Genomic DNA, 15,958 nt, shown 5'->3' with positions numbered 1-15,958 from the left:
AAGTAGCAGATCAATGTATTAGATATTGTTACTCACTACGATCTTTTCGATTTTGCAGATGGGTTTTTGGAATTATTACCTGTGTTTAGACCCAATCCTATAGCAACTGGTCTCTTGGGTAATCCATTAACTAATTTACTAGTTAACGGTACCGGAGTAGGGTGTTTTTTTTGATTTTGTTCCTTAGCACTAATGAAAGTTTCGAAGATTCTGCTTGATCTGTTGCTCTTAGCACTGTTGATTGACTCAGAAAATGAATTGTGCTTTGATATGGAAGGAGATTGGCTATGTGGCCTGGGTTTCGGAGAAGGAGGTTGAGAAATTGATAGGTCTTTAGGTAATGTTCTTCCAGATGATGATACTCGTCTTTCCGCTACTTTTTGATTTCTTTGCAATAATTGTTTCTCTATTTTATTAGTGTTAGAATTGAGAATTTTTTTGAGAACAGCGAACAGTTTGCTTGTAGTTCTTTTGTCAGTTCTCAAGAGAAATGACTTATAAGGCGTTTGAATTATAATCATATGGTTAGTTCCCAATTCTAAAGGAATGATCAATTCTTTTATCTTGGTCCCCTGTTGACGCAAATTAATATCATATTCTAGTTCATACTTTAAATTTGTAACCGGACTTGGTTGTTTTCTCTTAGCAAATACTATACAACGTCCAAAAGATGTCATTACAATGGTTCGTTTATAATACTTGTTTTTGCCATCAGCGGAAGAAAGTGTATCGGTTGCTACGGCAGGATGGAACAGTTTTTTGAATTTGCCAGAAAAAACAGAACTTCCTTTACCATTGGATTCAGATTTATCATCGTCCTTTTTCGATGAGTCATTTAGATTGGATTTGTGTTCTTCTCCGCTTTCGTGGATAAGTAATTCTGATAATTCACCACCTTCAATTCGATAGTCATCTTCCAAGAGTTGCAAATCGACTACGTTCTTTAGATAATAGATATTTTCTGTTTGAGAATACGCTGCCGTAGTTGGATCATTTCGAAAACCTGTAAAATCCCCGCCACTCCTGGCCACCTGGGATAAAAAAGTCTGCCTTGGCTTACCAAATACTTGAGGATCTAGCAATTGGCCATTAAGCTTAAGTACTCTTTTCTCTAAAATATCGGAATTTACGGTAATAAAATCTAGTTTTTCCATTCTGAGCACATGTTCGTTGATATTTTTCAAAAAATAGGACCATTTTATATCGTATTTATTCATCAAAGGGGATTCTAAGATTTTAGTGGCATTTTGCTTACTAGAGGGCCTAGGTTCTACCATCACACCACCAAAATAATCTGCATCTCTTTTTGAATATGGTGGACTTGCTTGATATGATTCATACGGTGTCATAGGGGGTGACATTGGGGGGGTGTATGGAGGCGCTGCAACTTTTGACGATAAAACGGATGCCGAAGAGGAGGGAGATTTAACAAATGGCCTACTTTCCGTAGAGGCAGTGCACTTATAATTGCCCGACTTCGATGTTGTGGCAGGCGAACTTGATCGGCTATTCTTTGAGCTAGAGGTTGGACAGCTTTGCATGCCTTTTTTGGTTAGGGCGGCCGAAGCAGCTAAGGCGGCCGAAGCAGCGCCACTTGAGGGTCTTTTACATGGCTGGTTTTTCCTATTATTTATACCCTTTCTTGCAACTTCAAGAATTTGTGCTGTTCTTTCGTCGGTGGGCCTTTTTTTTAATAATATCTCGCTTTCAGTAGAGGCATGGGTATTGTTACTATATAAATTTGAATGGGCAGCTCCCTCTAGAGAGGGATTTGAAGCCAATCTTGGAGATGCGTAATGCGATTTAGCGAGTGTGCTGATTGGTTTTTTCACTAATTTTTTATCGCACATGGTTGGCATTGCCTGCATAGATTTAGCATTTATCTTATAGGGTTTGATATCAGGAGGTGCTTTTGACCAAATAGTACCATCTTTAAAGTTCATATCTTTAAAAAAATAATGTTCCTTGATCTGGTTTATCGTAAGTCTTTGATCTAAATTTTTTACCAAGATTCTCTTGACTAAATCTCTAATAACTAGTGGGAAGCCTGGTGTAAATGCATACTGAACTTTCATTACCTTCTGGAAAGTCAAATATTCATTGGTAGCTTTGAATGGTGGTTTTCCAGCGATCATCTGAAAAAGTATACATCCAAAGGCCCAAATATCACAACGATAATCAGTGAAACTGTCATTCAACAATTCTGGAGACACATATTCTGCGGTTCCAACAAAGGACTTCGACCTTGTTGATAAATCATATTTTGGTTTAGAAACACTGTTACTTGTGGGACTCAGTAACTTAGCAGTACCGAAATCAGTTAGCTTGATTCGCATTTCTTCATCTAGTAGAATATTTTCTGGTTTGATATCTCTATGAATGATACCATTGGAATGCAAATAGTCAATTGCGTCTATTATTTGCGCAGCGTAATAGCAAGCGCAGTTTTCGTCTATTGAACCGTATTTCTTCATCAAAGAAAGAAAGTCCCCGTTGGGCGCATATTCTAAGAGGAAATATAAACTTGATTCATCTTGGAAAGTAGAAAACAATCGTACAACACTGAGTGAATTATTCAGCTTTTGTAAAGCTGTTTTTTCTATACTAACATATTTCACTTTTTTTTGGCGTATCAAGTATTCTTTGTTTAGTACTTTTGCAGCATATTTTTTCTTGGTATCGATGGATGTGGCTAATACTACAGTAGAATATGCACCATCGCCAATTATACTGCCGAACTTGAAGTCTTTGATTCCCTTTTTTATTACACTCTTCTTACTTTTAAGCGATTCTTTAGCAGAAGCTGGTTTCTGGGTTAAAGATTCGTTCTCACTTTTCGTTTTGTTTTCATCTTTTTCAATATTAGAACTCCCTATCATGTTATCTAAAGTTCTCTGATCGTTAATTTCGTTACTGTCATAATTATTACTATAGCTATGGCCATTGGAATTTGCATCAGTTTTCCCGTTTTCATCATTAATCATTACTTCTTTGATAGTTCCATCATCGATTTTTTTTTGTTGGCCCCGATACATTTCAATAAAATTATCTGTGTTGGTCAAGGCTTTTTGAATCATTGGTTTAGCACTCCTTTCTTTATTCAAAAGTAAATCACCGACATTTCTATTCGAACTACTTCTTTGTGGAGTAGTTTTTGTACCATAATCAGTGGTTAGATGTGACAGCTTCCCCCTTTTTGTCAATAGGTCAATGTTTAGCTTCTGTTCATCAGTTGGCAGTAACGGCCGAGGACTTGTGGAGTTATCCTTATCAAAATACATTTGGCTGAAGTGAAGAAAAAAGGAGATACTCTGATTTCTTTTGCTTTTCAAAATGAGTAAGAGGCTTCTCGGTTCATCAAGATGCTACTTTTCTTTTCCCTTCTCGCACTCTTTTTTGTAGTTTGTTTTTAGTAATTACCCTTAATAACCTTTAGACACTATTATGAGTTTTCAAAAAGTAGTAAGTACAATGGTAAATTATTAATGGATACGTCGTGAAGAATATTATTTGCCCCACAAGAAGAAATGCAACTCAGTTACGTACTGAAGCTTTTAGAATATACTCTAATAGCGCCTTGAAAAAACCAAAAGGGCCGGGAAATGTTCGCTTCCATTTGGGGTTATTATTGCCAAACATCAAAGTTATTCTGCCCTGTTTCGTCGAATATGATTATAAATTATGCACGTGACTTCTAAACCATATTTTGGGCGGCTAAATTTTCTTAATGCAATGGCGATCATTAGACTTAACAAACAATGTCTTGAGTTGAGGGTTGCTGGCGTTCGTATTAGTATCTTTTCTTATGCACGAATCAGCATTTATATCGTATATACTTGGGTCCCTATGCACTTTTCTTCGCAATTTAACAGCCGCCGCTGTAAATAAATTAATCAATCACAATATTTCTTGTGTGCATATTTGGGAAGAACGAACTGCAGACCATTTTTGATAGCCAGATATCTTCTGAAATGTCGTTTTTTAGGCGATGAGGAATCTTATAAATGGATACAAAGGATAAGAGACTATGAATATTAAATGTTGTATTTATATTAAGCGAAAAGTGCTTAAATCATGTATTACCCTGAATTTTTCAACTGAAATAAGCTTCCGTCAATAGTTATATCATATGCGCATATAATTATATTTCAATATAGTTTACATGACACACATACGTATGCAAGGGAAGGTGAAAGCCAAGACCGGCATGGAAATGCAAAAGCCAAGCAGTATAAAAGCCGAATCAAGAATACGAAGGGTACAGCCGGTCTATTTTAAATATACTTAAGAGAGCGTTAGTTTTATCTGTATGAAAAGCTCGGATCGTTCGGACAGCACTCCGCGAGAAAAAGGCTCGTTGGGCAGCTCAACATTATTCAACGAAAGCCTGTTGAGCTCAATTGGTTTTAATTGTAAATACTCGATGGTGTCAACAGCTAGATGATTTACACTCATATATATGGTCACGAATATGTAGATGCGGATGTAAAATGAAAATAGTTGAAAAGTTGAAAAGAAGATTATTTTCTACAAGTTCTTGTCAGCGCATATAAAATTGCTATAGAAGATATATATATATATATTGGCAATATGGCTTCATTGACTACAGTAGAACAGAGTCCAGCCAAATGCAATACAACCCCCGAAAAGTGTAACAATAGCACTGCAGAAATTAATTCAACAGTAGGTGCAAAGACAAAAGAAACAAAGAAAGGTTTCCCGTTCCATGATTTGGCCAAATGGCAAGAACAGTACAAGAATAAATCCAGCAGAAACGAGTCAGTAGTAGCACTGATATACTTACTAGGCTCGATGCTGTCCTTTTGTCTCCTAATATTTTTCACGGACTTTTACTTGATACCTTTGTTCCCAACCACTACAACAATGACGGATTATATCGTATTCAATTTCTATCTATTGAATGTTTTTGTATTTTGTATGGTGCATTTCATTTATCATTTTATCAAAAACATTTCTTTACAGCAGCATCTCGAACACTGGCAAAAGTTTTCGTATTTATCGAACATTAACCTATTGATATCATCTCAAATCACAATTCTTTATTATCTATTCTACGATTACGTGTTTTTCTTCAAAATTTTTACTCTCTTGATGAACTTCATAGGGTTGGTGGCATACTTTTTCATATTAACTGACAAACTTATTTCCTCGAAAAGATTTAATAAAACGGTTTTCTTTATTTCAGTGTCAGTGATATGTTGTTCCTTACCGCTATTAACCGCAATCATCACATTCGATGGATTGGAAAATTTGAAAGAGAGAATAAAGGTTAACGCAATCACTTGGGAGCTAGTAGCGTTGGTGGCGGCATCCATAATTTACGTTACTAGATTCCCAGAATTGTTTCTCAGAGGAAAAAAAAAGGAAGAAGGGTGGAACCATTCAGAGTACCTTTTCCACCTCATTATTTCTGGAGCCGCTTTCTACCATTTTTTTATTTTGATTCAATCCTATATTCTGATGCATTCGAGTTTGAATCAGCCCGAGTTAATTAATTTCAAGTCTTAGACCGTGGTGGTGATGACTTAATAAATACGTAAGTAAGACAAAATAAGAATAAATAATAATTCAATAACGGAGAATTTGTTCCCTCAAAGAGCTTACAGTACGTTGAGCTACTGTTGATATTCCTTTAATCGAGGGTATCCTGCAGCCTTCCTTTGGCTATCTATTTTTCTCTTGTCTTACCGAGTCACTCGTCTTTTACTGACACATACGCGAAACAATAAACTCATCGAGGTAAAAAAAGCAAAATGAACACTCAATACGTTATTACAGGATTGAGCAAAATTGCTTATAGAGACTGTGCCCAAAAATGACAAACGTAGTGCAGAAAGACAAAAGAGACATACAGCTTTCCAAAGCTTTGTCATATTTACTTCGACATGCGGCGGTAAAGGAGAATTTGACCATTGATCCAAACGGTTATATACCAGTGAAAGAACTATTGACCCATAATAGATTGAAGACTCATAAATGTACAGTGGATGATATTCATCGCATTGTTCAGGAAAATGACAAACAACGTTTTCACATGAAAACATTAGGAGCGGGCGAAGAATGGATCTGTGCGACCCAGGGACATTCAATAAGATCTATTCAGCCATCGGGTGAGGTTCTTGTACCAATTACTGAAGTCTCGCAGTTACCACAAGAACTGATTCATGGAACTAACCTCCAATCAACCATAAAGATTATTAAGTCAGGAGCAATATCATCAATGAGCAGAAATCATGTCCATTTATCGCCAGGGATGTTACACGCGAAAGGAGTTATCAGTGGAATGCGGTCTTCAAGCACCGTCTACATCTTTATCAACTGTCACTCTTCTTTATTTTTTAAAAATCTGAAGCTGTTCAGGTCTCTCAATAATGTTTATTTAAGCAGTAGCATCCCTATTGAATTGATAGAAAAAGTTGTTGTAAAAGGAAGCTTGAAGGACGAAGAGAATTTAAGCGTATTGAGAAGAATGCTACACGAAAGAAATATAACGCTTGAAATAATGTAAATTTCGTAAAGAAGCTTACTTTCTGTATAACTTATTTTGTATTATCAATACCTATATTTCTTACCAATTTGGCTCTACTTACTTTTATATATGAGAATGATATTTTTACTAATGTAACATGGAATGATATGTATTTCTTCTATATTTTTTTTTTGGTTTTTGTTTACCTCTTTTGAGTGCAGTAACGCTTCAACTTTCCACGATTTCCTGGGTCGGTTCAAATTTTAGTTTGTGATGGGCAGCACCTTCAGCCACTTGTTGCTTCCTCTTTTTGGCCAGAGCTTTGGAAGCTTTGATGTTGAAGCCGTCCTTTAAGATTGTTTGAACTTCTTCTAGTTCCAATCCTGATAGCTCAGGATAACAAAAGTAACAAAAAATAGTTGATAGGCATGCCACAGCGGCAAAGAATGAAAATGTACCCGTTGGGGTGATATTCTGTAGCATGGTCAAAAACGTAGATGCAATAACCAAAGAACCTGCCCAATTAGTGGCAGTGGCATAGGAAGTCCCTACGCCTCTAACGTTCTGTGGAAACAATTCTGATTGTTGCCATGGAACAGTACCAATACCCAGTGCATAAAATGCGGCATACACAATGATAAAAATGATAATGACAATCCCCCAAGAAGAAAACCCAGTAGATGAGACAACTGCACTAGCACCATCGAACTTGATACCTAAGAAATGAAAGGCTATCGCACACACTACCAAAGCTATTGTCATACCAGGTAACCCAATAAGTAGAATATACCTACGACCGATTTTATCAATACAGAAAAATGCTATTAAAGTGAAGACGAAGTTGGTGCCCGAAACAATAATGGAGACAGCGGACGAATTTTTGAATCCTACAGTTTCAAATATCGTACCTGAGAAATACATCAAGGAATTCCAACCTGTAAACTGTTGAATAGCTTGTAAACCGCAACCAATAATCAAGGCTCTAAAATTTGAAGGTACAGTGTGCAATTCCTTAACCATATTCCAGAATTTTATTATTGGATTTTTTCCTGGTATCGAATGGTTTAGACTAGCCAGTTCATCAACTTTTTGATTGATTATTTCGTCTTCAGTGTTGACATAACTTCGTTTAAGAACCATTTTGGCTCTCTTTAGATCACCTTTCATAACATAGTATCTCGGCGTATCTGGTAAAAAACAAAAAAAAGAGAATTGCAAAACAGTAGGTATTAGGGATAAACCAACTAGGATTCTCCAGCCATTGTTGACGTGGTTCAAACCTGCACCACAACCGTAAGCAATTAATTGGCCACCGGTCAGCCACAGAGAATTTATAACGGTCAACCTACCTCTGATCATCTTAGGTGCAATTTCACTAATGAAAAGAGGGGAAATCAAAGAACCGATACCAACCCCAAAACCCATAATTAATCTGCCTGCAGCCATTTGCCAAAACCTATGGGCGGTAATTTGTAAAATTGCCCCGATTAAAAACATTAGATTAGAAAACATTAAACAAGGTCTTCTGCCAAACACATCAGCAGCAGTGCCAGCTCCCACACTTGTAATCAAAGCGCCCAACGACGTGGCGGCCGTAATTATTTCTTTCTCACCATAAGTTAACACTTTGTTGTCCAAATCTTTATCGATGGAAATCAACGCACTCGATATGTAACCAGTATCATAACCAAACATAAAACCGGAAATGGACGCAACGAATGTCAAAGTGATGATAAAAGGGGAGATCGATTGATTAAACGTTATAATAACTGACGTATCGTCTTCATCATTAACCGGTTTGATAACAATTCGATCGTTATCTTCATCTTCATCTTCATCTTGTCTAGTTTGTATTTGCATTGTAGAGGTAGATACATGTGATTTTTTGGGTCTTTTACCATCATTTTCTTCTTCATGGTGCTTCCTATGATGCAGCTCTTCTCCCAGCGTGGAAGGTTGACCAGTTGTGGTAACCCCCATATCGCTGTTATTAGCCGAAGAGGGAAACAAATGAGAAAAACGACCCTTGGCCCATCGAGAACTAGCAGCTATCGAATTCTTCATTTCCAGCTATGAAAAGAAAGCAGTTTCTTGCTTTTACTGCGTCCTGCGTCTTTTCTTATTTCTGTTTCAGTTCTCGTTACTGTTTCCTTAGCGAACGACAATGTTTTATCTGTGTATTCCCACTACTTTTCGTTTCTATACTTTAGTATACTTTAATGTTTACGTTATGCTGGATGGAAGATACGGAATAACCAAGCTTTACATGATTATATTCTTTTTATTTGTAGAACGAGTGGTTTTGGGAAATTTTTTGGCGATGTTTTTCACTGAAGCGGGTTTTTGACCACAGTTAAAAGGCTCTGGTGGTAAAGGAGAAGCGAATAAAGAAGTCCCAGAGCGAATTTCAAGCAGAAAAGTTGTAAGTTAATAAGCAATTAAATTCAATCAGAAGTAATTTGTTTGCAAACAAACGAGGTAAATTGGGTACTCCTTCTATTCTGGTGTTTTTGTTGTCAACGAAAGAAACTATACCCTTCCGTATTTCATGACAACATGGTAATAGAAGTTGGGCGGCTATTTTTACATGGTTGTATCAAGGTGAGTTAAGAACTATCAACAAAATACAATCTAGAAGAAGAAAGCAGATAGTGAGTAATCTAATGAGCCAGGATAAGAGATTAGCGGGTATAATACTACAATCGGGGGGGTCGTCCTCTGAAAGTTTGACCGATTTCCAGGACTTAAAGATACAAAACCTACAGGAGAGACTTGATTATCTGCCATTGGAGGAGTTTATGTCGGACGTTTGTCCACCAATGTTTAGAGAACATAGAAACTACGCATTTTTATTATATTGTTTAAACCAAGTCAATCTTGTCACAGATTTGCCAGACTCTGTAAAGTGTCATTACCCATTGCAAATATTCAAAGATTGCCAATTGAGTTCCATGGTTCAGAAGGAGTTTGTACATTATTTCCAATTCGTTAGGAATAAGGTAAGAGATGACCGGAGTGATAGTGATACCACCTTAGTAAATGTAACCAATGTTTTGGATTCATGCCATAACAATCAAATGTTGAGGATGTCTATTATTCCCAGGATTTGTTCCTTTGATAAACCCAACTCGAAAACCTACAAGTTGGTTTTAGAGTATTTGAATCGTTTTGAAACCGTTCTAACAAAATTCCGTCCGGGGAAAGACTTCAGTAAAATATACGCGAACTGGTTGAAGCTAATTGAGTCATTTAATGAGCTCGTTTTTCATGACATGTTAGTCAAGTGGAAACAATGGTTAGAATTAACTCAGCCAAATACCACCGTTCATCTGAACATTTCTGATGTTTTAAGAGAGCTCGTAACGAAACTGACTCAGAAGTATTTTACGTTCCAACACTCACACAGCAGCTCGATTGATGAATTCACAACGATACTACTTGATAGAAACTCGCTAAGCCTATTAGACCTCTTTAATGAAACTCAAAAATACAAACTGAATTTTGGGTTATGGTTGGATTGTCAGAACGGAATTTTAATTTTTACCAACGGCATTTTGCGTATGCCAGATAAGTCCAAAAGTGAACAGCAGAAATCTTTTGTTAGGCCGGCACATATCTTAATATTGGAAGACCATCCAAGTGATGAAATAGTCAAGAAACTAATGTTTTTTATCTTCTCAGCGATAATGCAATGTTTTACTGATGAAATTTTGGAGTACTGAGATGGGCTACATTTATCTTTCCTGTCCAAGAACCGGTTCTTTATTGTCCTGGAAGAAAAGGTTTACTGATTTGTTAGTTAAGTTCCTAAAGCTTTGTCATTTTGACTCCTTTATCAATTTATTTGAACCTAATTTCGCAAGCCTGTCAGTTTTCAGCAAAGTATTTTTTTTTCAAGCTGAAGATTTTTTACGTCATCCTGCTCCCCTTTGAGATCCGGGCGAACTTCTTTTTTTAGCCACTCGAGAATTTTTTCTTTATTATAAAAAAGTCACTATGCCTCCGCACCAATCTTGAAAGATCTTTGGCGAGAAGTATACCGTACATCAAGGTCCTTGTTTTACTTCATCACCGGAAACAACACACATAGGTATTAGATACTGTTATACTTCTATTTCAATAAAGTAATTGCATTCGTTATAAACCCTTTTTCTTTCCACATTATTTGCTATAGAGAAGTTTTGATCAATCGCCATATTTTTCTATTGTTGTTCCACGAAATTAGGTGATAATCCTCGAGAATTATTAGGCGAAGTTTCTTTTTGTGCATTCCATGAAATTCATGTCAATATAGTTTTTTTTCTTTTTCCTGAAGACATAATAAAATGCGAAGAGTATGGTTTTCAACGTTAACAAATAGAGGAATTCTTAAGTTCAACTATATCTCATTTATACTTTTAGGTTTGCTATACCAATCACTGATAGGACTAGTTAGTGCCGATTTTAATTACGAAGGCTGTTATAATGCTAAAGATGTTCAGTCTGGTGGACTCTCTCTCAAAAACTCATACATATATCAATCAGTATCTTATTGCCAGAACCAGTGTCCTGAATCAGCTGTAGTGGCACTATTTGGTGGATCGGATTGTTACTGCGGTAATTCGGTAACCTTTTTGAACTCCTTGACAAAATCAACAGATTCAAACTGTGAATCTAAATGCTCCGGCTGGCCCTACCAAATGTGTGGTGGATCATCGTATATGAATGTGTATGTTAATGCCGCGATATCAGTTTCATCGGTGGAATCCTCCTCTGTTATAGATGGATCGAGCACTCTCTATGTATCTTCATCCTCTCAATCACAATCATCGAAGAGAGTCTCCTCAACCGCAAAAAAAACATCATCAGATGTAACTAGTTCCACAACATTATCTTCTGTGTCAACCACAACAAGTTCTACTACTGCTTCTTCAGCACCCACCTCAACATCATCTACCACATCTACCACATCTTCCACATCTTCCACATCTACCACATCTACCACATCTACCACATCTACCACATCTACCACATCTACCACATCTTCCTCTACTACGTCTTCTACTACTTCCTCTACTACTACTTCTACTACTTCGACCTCTTCTATTCCCTCCACTTCCTTACCTATCAAGACACTGTCCTCACCCGGAAGCGTCACAGCCAATAGCCATACTTCTTCCCCTTTTTCCACTTTAATGCAAAGACTTTCGAGTAGCAGCACATCTTCAACTTCAACAACGACCTCAGTTACTTCCAGTACGTCGTCGAAGATACCAATAATTACCTCAGTTGAATTAATCACTAGCGTGGTTACAAAAGCCATTGTAAGTACTTCTGATCAGCACCAGGAAACAATATTTGTAACAAAGACATCAGTAGTTGAAAAAACTTCCGCAGTAGCTACGGCAGCTTCTTTGGATAATAAATCTAGTTCAAATTCCAAACGGCGTCTAAGTGGAGGAGCGATTGCCGGTATCGTTATTGGTGTTGTGTTTGGTGTCACTTTTATCATTTTGGTTTTACTTTTTCTAATATGGAGGAGACGTAAATCTGAGGACATATTAGACTTAGAGGAAACAAAGCATTATCAGCCCTATTCCTTTGGTGACGAGGATGCAAACCCAATAAGGCCTCCCCCCTCCTCAGCTACGACGAATTGGATGAGACATTCTAGGGGTAATACAGCGGGTTCTATCGGTACGAGTAATATGTATGGTTTACCGATGAGTAATGGTGCAAATTATAGCAGTCCTAGTTCAAACGCTAGTGGAAGCATTATAAATAACTTGGCTGGTTTACAAGATGCTACGGTTCAGAAACAAAATCTTCCATCGACAGTATTTGAAGAGGCAAACTCATTGAATAGCGTAAATGAAAGGTTCAGTGCCAATTCTCTACCTGACATGATGATGAGCGGACCATTGCAAGTGGTAAATCCTGATAATCCTGAAATATCTAGTACCGTATCCAATAATCGAGCGTGAAAGTATTATATAGTTCTTCGATATTAAAAGTATGGGTTCTGCTGGACAGAGCCCTTTTCAAGCCGTGATATTTATAATATCACGTTTGATACGTTAGTCTCTAAATAATATACCACTCTTTAAAATTTAGCTTTTAGGAAAAACAGAAAATAACAATTAGTCCTTTCATTCGATTCAATGTCTTGTATTCAGTTGATAAAACTAAAAATGATCTCTTGAGAGTAACAAAACATAAATAGACTTTATATTACTTTCAATAAAAAAAATGCTTCCAATCGGAGTTGAACCGATGATCTCCACATTACTAGTGTGGCGCCTTACCAACTTGGCCATAGAAGCTGAATCTATGAAATAACAGCGGTTACAAAATCAACTAATCAATTATATATTGTGTAAGAAGATAACATACATGATGATAAACAGTCGTAGCATTGAGCAAAAGCAGAAATTTAAAGATTAATATTGGAACAGGCACAACAAGGTATATTAAGAGAGAAGAAATAAGAGCTGTTAATAATTGGTGGTTTAGTAAGTTGTAATAGTTAAGAATAAGTCGCTCTTTCTTAAATTAGATAAGAAAGGTATATAAAACACATTCTGATTGGTTGTGTTTGTTGGAATGAAAATTCACTATCGTCAATCAACTAGTAGTCATACTACTAGCACATCATCATATACTGAGATAAGAGTGGACTCTGGTGTAGTTGTTGGGATTCCATTGTTGATAAAGGCAACATTATTTGGTATGTAGAACTACGAGTTCCATTTATGGGATTCCTATATCCTCGAGGAGAACTTCTACTATGTCTACATACCTAATATTATTGCCTTTATCAACAATGGAATCCCAACAATCATCTCAAAATTCACCAATTTCTCACTTAGTATTACTACCTTTGAAAGAAACGAAATCCTAACAATCATTATTAAATAGACAAGTACGCATTTATACAGTTTAAGGTTATGAAAGGTTATTCCAACTGTATGAAACGTGTAAAACCACAAAAGATGAAGAAGAGAACAAAACTACCCCCTTTCATGATCAATACGGAAAACAATTAATACACTGCCATCAGTATCCTCTTATCTGGAAGAGGGGTCCATAATGGTATAGGCCATTTTAAGTTATAAAAAATCCACACATCAGGGATTCACCATACGCTCTTCCAAGACCTCTAAAGCCAATTGTCTTCTCCTTTGTTCTACAGTCGTAATTTTCTTAGCACCTCTACTTTCTGCAATAGAATTTCCTATATCGATATCTATATCATGAAATGGTTTGATGATTTTGAATTTTACCACAACTAAATCATAAATGAAATCGAAAATGGGTCTTAAAATCGGCTTAATCAGATCAGGGAAGAAATAAATCAATTGAAAGGTATCAGACGCATCGCCAATCAGCGTTTCCTGAACACCTCGAGAGTTGGTCGTTGGCAAAGATGGGCAATTCAATGGAGTGAGCCTCTGGAAAAATCTCAAATATGACCAGCTGGCAAAAAAGGTAATCCAGATGGAGAATAATTGAGCAAAATGATGGAACCATATTATCTGAGTTATTGTCATTGTAAACATAACAAAAATAGGTAGTAGTTTGAACCGAAAGTTTTTGGCCAAAAATCGAGGCGTCTTCAAATTTATTATAGTTGTTTCAGGTAATAATTGTCTATAAATGATAGGGAAACCGATCAAAATTGTATAGTTCCCATCCAAAGGAATATCCAATCTCACTTTATCGGAAAAAAGAGATAATATCAAGGTCAATAAGATGATCAATAGATTTGTTAAAGAACCTAAAACTATGATAAATTTGAACATCTCTCTAGAAGAGTTCCAATTTCGTTCAATAAAGGAACCACCAATGATTAAATTTAATAAGTTCACTATCACTTTCCAAGCTTTGGTGTCGATGAAATTGGATAAAACTAATGAGGTAGGGTATTTCCAAATTTGCAAAGGTACCATTTGCAAAATAGGCGAAGTGACCAAGTTGTACTCCACATCGGGGTCTTCAAGAATCAACTTGTTATACAAGGATCTCCTTATGCAGAATAGGGTCGTTGTTAAACATATATACATGACTGTAATAAATTTAGTTGCATCAGGAATCTTATTGATATTCAAAAACGAATCCGGGACATTCAATTCAAGGAACCTCGAACTGTATTGCATTATTTGTGGAGCAATGCGTTTGTCAGCAATAGATTTACTTTCTTTTTTCTTTGGCTTGATCTGTACGAACGTATTGCGATTCATATACATGATATTCACATGTTTTTGTTTCTCTCTAGTGTAAAAGCCGAGACGCGATTGCGGTTATGAAACTTTAAAGCCATCAGAGATAAGTTTGATGCAGTAGAGTCAATAAGATGGCCTGTTTTGAAGAAGACAACTAATGATGACAAACGATATCAAGGAAACACAATCAATACAGCCAGATGCTTCTGAGATTAAGGAACTGAAGGAGGAATTGGCCAATGTGAGAAAAAGAAAGCGCAGGACCAAGAAAATTAACAAATTGACTGATGGTCAAATACGTATAAATCATGTGTCGTCAGAAAAAAAGAGAAGAGAGTTAGAAAGGGCAATTTTTGACGAACTAGTGACCGTAGTACCAGATCTACAACCTCAAGAAAGTCGATCAGAACTAATTATATACTTAAAAAGTCTAAGTTATTTAAACTGGTTGTATGAAAGGAATGAAAACATAAGGAAACAAATAATGGCTAAACGTGTAGCAAGAACGAGCAGCAATAACAGCAGTACTGAGGAACAACAAAATGATGACATCTCGGATTTGGTACCGAGGGAACTAATTTGGGAATTAGGTAATGAACAAAATGGCCAATAATAAAAAGGGAAAAATAGGGTGATTGATATAAGCAAAGAAACCGAGGATGATTTTCTTCTCATATTCTTACTTCCCTTCGGCATGGAGATGATGTCCTTTTGCTACAAGATATAGCAACAACGGTGACGTGCGTACATTTCATTACTTGTGTTTTCCTCTATCAATAGAGTGTCTTGATATATATATGTATATATGACGTGCAGTGATTGGTTTAATATTACATATTATCCTTTCAATACAATTCGTACTTGAACCAGTGAAACTCTTTCTTTCGTATCATCGTTCTTTTTTGGGATTTTATAGGTTTCAAAATAGGAATATGGAGTATGTCATACTATATGTTGAAATAAGAATCAACCATCATATTTCCACTAGTGCCCACATTACCAGGGTATTATTACATATGATGTTTGAAGATGACATAAATGTTGAGGAACAGTTATCAAATGTTGGTTAAAGCTGAAACATAAGGATGGATTAAGTGAAAGGATAATGAATGACAACATATAAAACAAGAGAATACAATGGCTATCTCAAAATTCATATAGTTTTCAAATCAAAATGTTTATGAGACACCCTGATATTTGTTAATAATTGGTGGGTAGGCTGCATTATTTATCAAGAATAATAGCGGATATTCTTATACTACATAAG

At 36.4% G+C, this 15,958-nt stretch overlaps 8 protein-coding genes and 1 non-coding gene across 9 annotated transcripts; 5 read left to right on the top strand and 4 right to left on the bottom strand.

Annotated features, from left to right (window-relative positions):
• Positions 1-35: 35 nt before the first annotated feature.
• On the bottom strand, positions 36-3,281 carry PKH2 (serine/threonine protein kinase PKH2; the record flags this gene model as incomplete). The annotated part of the gene is made up of 1 exon (XM_056225535.1): positions 36-3,281. The coding sequence occupies one exon, from the start codon at positions 3,279-3,281 to the stop codon at positions 36-38; it is 3,246 nt and encodes a 1,081-aa protein (XP_056079344.1).
• A 1,309-nt stretch (positions 3,282-4,590) lies between these two features.
• IZH4 (Izh4p) lies at positions 4,591-5,529 on the top strand (the record flags this gene model as incomplete). Its single annotated transcript, XM_056225534.1, has 1 exon — positions 4,591-5,529. One exon carries the CDS (start codon positions 4,591-4,593, stop codon positions 5,527-5,529), a length of 939 nt encoding a protein of 312 aa, XP_056079343.1.
• A 307-nt stretch (positions 5,530-5,836) lies between these two features.
• Positions 5,837-6,529, top strand: TPT1 (tRNA 2'-phosphotransferase; the record flags this gene model as incomplete). The annotated part of the gene is made up of 1 exon (XM_056225533.1): positions 5,837-6,529. One exon carries the CDS (start codon positions 5,837-5,839, stop codon positions 6,527-6,529), a length of 693 nt encoding a protein of 230 aa, XP_056079342.1.
• A 189-nt stretch (positions 6,530-6,718) lies between these two features.
• On the bottom strand, positions 6,719-8,554 carry ITR2 (myo-inositol transporter ITR2; the record flags this gene model as incomplete). Its single annotated transcript, XM_056225532.1, has 1 exon — positions 6,719-8,554. The coding sequence occupies one exon, from the start codon at positions 8,552-8,554 to the stop codon at positions 6,719-6,721; it is 1,836 nt and encodes a 611-aa protein (XP_056079341.1).
• A 599-nt stretch (positions 8,555-9,153) lies between these two features.
• Positions 9,154-10,212, top strand: NDJ1 (Ndj1p; the record flags this gene model as incomplete). The annotated part of the gene is made up of 1 exon (XM_056225531.1): positions 9,154-10,212. The coding sequence occupies one exon, from the start codon at positions 9,154-9,156 to the stop codon at positions 10,210-10,212; it is 1,059 nt and encodes a 352-aa protein (XP_056079340.1).
• Positions 10,213-10,815: 603 nt separating this feature from the next.
• WSC3 (Wsc3p) lies at positions 10,816-12,453 on the top strand (the record flags this gene model as incomplete). The annotated part of the gene is made up of 1 exon (XM_056225529.1): positions 10,816-12,453. One exon carries the CDS (start codon positions 10,816-10,818, stop codon positions 12,451-12,453), a length of 1,638 nt encoding a protein of 545 aa, XP_056079339.1.
• A 266-nt stretch (positions 12,454-12,719) lies between these two features.
• On the bottom strand, positions 12,720-12,792 carry Smki_15.trna2T. Its single transcript has one exon. It is a non-coding gene; the product is annotated as a tRNA-Thr (tRNA).
• An 804-nt stretch (positions 12,793-13,596) lies between these two features.
• On the bottom strand, positions 13,597-14,625 carry SMKI15G0560 (uncharacterized protein; the record flags this gene model as incomplete). Its single annotated transcript, XM_056225528.1, has 1 exon — positions 13,597-14,625. One exon carries the CDS (start codon positions 14,623-14,625, stop codon positions 13,597-13,599), a length of 1,029 nt encoding a protein of 342 aa, XP_056079338.1.
• A 223-nt stretch (positions 14,626-14,848) lies between these two features.
• On the top strand, positions 14,849-15,304 carry INO4 (Ino4p; the record flags this gene model as incomplete). The annotated part of the gene is made up of 1 exon (XM_056225527.1): positions 14,849-15,304. The coding sequence occupies one exon, from the start codon at positions 14,849-14,851 to the stop codon at positions 15,302-15,304; it is 456 nt and encodes a 151-aa protein (XP_056079337.1).
• Positions 15,305-15,958: the final 654 nt, after the last annotated feature.

Source organism: Saccharomyces mikatae (genome assembly GCF_947241705.1).
Source record: "Saccharomyces mikatae IFO 1815 strain IFO1815 genome assembly, chromosome: 15".
In the NCBI taxonomy this organism is placed as follows: domain Eukaryota; kingdom Fungi; phylum Ascomycota; class Saccharomycetes; order Saccharomycetales; family Saccharomycetaceae; genus Saccharomyces; species Saccharomyces mikatae.
The sequence above is the reverse complement of the archived record's forward strand: the minus strand, read 5'-3'. Positions and strand labels throughout refer to the sequence as shown.